The 3,076-nt window shown below is 38.8% G+C and overlaps 1 protein-coding gene across 1 annotated transcript; it reads left to right on the top strand.

Annotated features, from left to right (window-relative positions):
• On the top strand, positions 464–2,404 carry LOC107639325 (probable WRKY transcription factor 48). Its single transcript, XM_016342806.2, has 3 exons — positions 464–1,212; positions 1,326–1,469; positions 1,573–2,404. Exons 1-3 carry the CDS (start codon positions 662–664, stop codon positions 2,003–2,005), a joined length of 1,128 nt encoding a protein of 375 aa, XP_016198292.2. The 5' UTR covers positions 464–661; the 3' UTR covers positions 2,006–2,404.

The following is a 3,076-nucleotide window of genomic DNA, read 5'->3' on the forward strand; positions in this document are numbered from 1 at the left end:
AGATTAGAAGGCTTTTGGGCTTTCACGTACAGCCCACGTGTTCACTCCCCCTGTTCACACCCAAACCGGTTGCCGGTCAAATACCCGCGTTATATCTCAGATGTGGGCCCCGACGGCGGTCCTCTACTCTTCTTTTACGCAATAAATGCTATTCGCCTCGTTCCATAGTCAACCGACACATGTCGGTCATCCCTATGGTGGGAAACCTCTCCAAGACAACCTGTTGTCCAAATTCCCAACCCCAACTAAATCAAACCAAATGCCCCCTTTCACATACAAAAATTATANGCACTATTGATTAAACTAAAGGATAAATTTATTTATTAATAGTAATTATTTGTAAATTATTACAGAAAATATCTCAAAATGGATAGTTATTTAGTTAGGGTCCACCTGACTTAAGGGACAAGCCTTTATTTCCGTAAAACAAAAATGAAAAGAAAAAATAAAAAGAAAATTCCGAAGCTATCCCTATCCCTTTCTCTCTCTCTAGTGATAATAGAAGATAGAAAGTGAGGTTAATTAATTAAGAGGGGTGATCACTTTTTGGAGTTTTGGGAGAAGAAAAAGAAAGAAATATTTGAAAATAAAAATAATGAGGAATATGTGCAAAGCTTTTTGTTGATATATAGGAAAATAGAAAGCACCCTTACAAAAATCAATGGAAGAAGGGAAGAGAGAGAAGAAGAAGAAGGAAGAAGAAGCATCCACCACTGCTACTGCTATTACTATGGCTAATTCCGTCGCATTTTCCGATGAGATTCCGATCACAAACACAAACACAATCAACACTTCTTACCCTTTCTCAAGCATCTTTGACATGATGCCACTTCCATTACTACCCTCTTCTGATCACAAAACTTCTGCCAATGGCTTCATCGACTTGCTCGCTCTCCATGACTACACTCCTTCCTTATTCGATTGGCTTCCCGCCGAAGCCACGCCGCAGCAAATCACCAGCAGCCAGCAGCAGCCTCTGCCGTCGCCGGCGAGCTCCAATGTCCCGGACTGTTCGGAGGTTTTGAACACTCCGGCGTCACCAAACTCGTCGTCGATTTCGTCTTCGTCGAACGAAGGCGGCGCCGGCGTCGGCAGCAACAACAACAACGCGGAAGAGCATAACGGTGGGAAAGTAGTTGCGGATGATGAACATGAAGCAGAGGATGAAGACGCCGATGGATCCAAAGAGAATCAAGACAAGACTAAGAAACAGTTAGTAATAAAAATCCCTCTTTCTCTCTCTCTATCTCTGTTAATTGAAGTTGGAATATGGTGTTTCTCTGCTTTAATTTAATTTAATTTAATTTTTTCTTCATCTACTGCAGATTGAAAGCAAAGAAAAAGAATCAAAAGAAGCAAAGAGAACCTCGGTTTGCGTTTATGACAAAGAGCGAAGTGGATCATTTAGACGACGGTTACAGATGGCGTAAGTACGGACAGAAAGCAGTGAAAAATAGCCCTTATCCAAGGTATATGCTCATCATGCTTTCTTTCACCCCTCTCTCTATTCCAATTAATATTATTTATTTATTTATTTATTTATTTTCTTGCGGGGCACGCCAAAAATAACAGGAGCTACTATCGTTGCACCACTTCCGGGTGTGGTGTTAAGAAGCGCGTGGAGCGTTCTTCCGACGACCCAAGCATTGTTGTAACTACCTATGAAGGGCAGCACACTCACCCTTGTCCTGCTACCTCACGCGCCGCACTCGCGTTCATGCACGAACCCTCCTTCGCCACCATTGGATCTTCTTCTCCACACTTTCTGCTTCCTCATCAACAACACTTCCAGCAACCGCCGCCTCCGCCTTCGTTATATAACTCCACTACTACTACTAATCCAACTCCACCTAATAATGCGTCGTCGTTTGGGACCTTCGTTCTTCAGGATGGAGCTTTTGCTGCAGCTTCTAGGTTGAGCATGGATCAAGCTTTCTTGAGAGACCATGGTCTTCTTCAGGACATTGTTCCATCTCAGATCAGGAAGGAGGATAACATCGAATGAATCAATCAACAAGAACCAGCGAAAGTAGGTTAATTAATTTTTATTATTACATTATTACTATTATTATTCGTGTTATTAATTATTCCATCTATATAAATATATATGTGACTTCTACTACTAATGCTAATGCTATATATATATATATTAGTTAATTTTGTTATGTAAGTTAAGGTTCTCTAACTGGTGTATGTGAGATATATTGAAGCATCATTTTGGATGAGGATAGATCCGTTTTTAGATGCCATGGATCAGGGGGCTTTAATTTAGATTCTCATTTTGCTTCTTTTAGCTTTTTCTTTCTTTAATTTCCTTGATCCATCGTCCATTTCTTTGTAATTAACTAGATATTTATTATTATTCGACAATCAGACATATTATAATTAGTTAATTACCCTTATCTTATTTTCTTCTCCCCTTTATTTTAATTAATCCGCACATATGCATACTTACGTCGATTTTCTTTTTATTGTTGGATAGATTATCCAAATACTTTTAGGGTTAGGGTTTTCAGTCAAATTTGTGCATTATTGAACTTAGATAGCTTGGTTGCATGTATATATGTGGTTAATTTAAGCAGATCTTGTATCTAGCTGTGTGTGTGTCTTTTCAATTCTTCCCACTCGGATATTATTCATGGCAGAGCTGGCATTGGTGAATGGGAATGCAACTCTCTCTCTATATATGTATGGTTTTTAAGAAGAAATAAATAAAGCCTGGTATGTGTTATGATTGTTCCATGACATGAAACAGTGCATGAGGGGGGTATGGATCGGATAAAAAGTTGCAAAATTATTACTTAGCCTATTACCTTGCTTGCAATGCATGTAGTACCACCATTTAGCCTTTTCTTATATATGATGGAGTTCCTTTTATTTTTATTTTTTGTTTCTTTTTTTTTTTCTCATCATCTTCCTCTATAAGCTACATACAAAGATGGGGTTCAGCCATTCAATGATGATGTATCTTTCCTACTAAGGAAATTGCTAGAGCATGGTTCTCTTCTTCTTCATGCATCATGATTGATAACATATTGGTGTGGAGAAAAAGTATTGCCAAATTCATTAAAGTTGT

Source organism: Arachis ipaensis, chromosome B01 (assembly GCF_000816755.2).
Source record: "Arachis ipaensis cultivar K30076 chromosome B01, Araip1.1, whole genome shotgun sequence".
Lineage (NCBI taxonomy): Eukaryota > Viridiplantae > Streptophyta > Magnoliopsida > Fabales > Fabaceae > Arachis > Arachis ipaensis.

Coding starts and splice junctions, on each gene's coding strand:
- LOC107639325 (XM_016342806.2), top strand. CDS start 662: ATGGAAGAAGGGAAGAGAGAGAAGAAGAAGAAGGAAGAAGAAGCATCC. Junction 1,213..1,325: donor CAAGACAAGACTAAGAAACA/GTTAGTAATAAA, acceptor CATCTACTGCAG/ATTGAAAGCAAAGAAAAAGA. Junction 1,470..1,572: donor AAAAATAGCCCTTATCCAAG/GTATATGCTCAT, acceptor CAAAAATAACAG/GAGCTACTATCGTTGCACCA.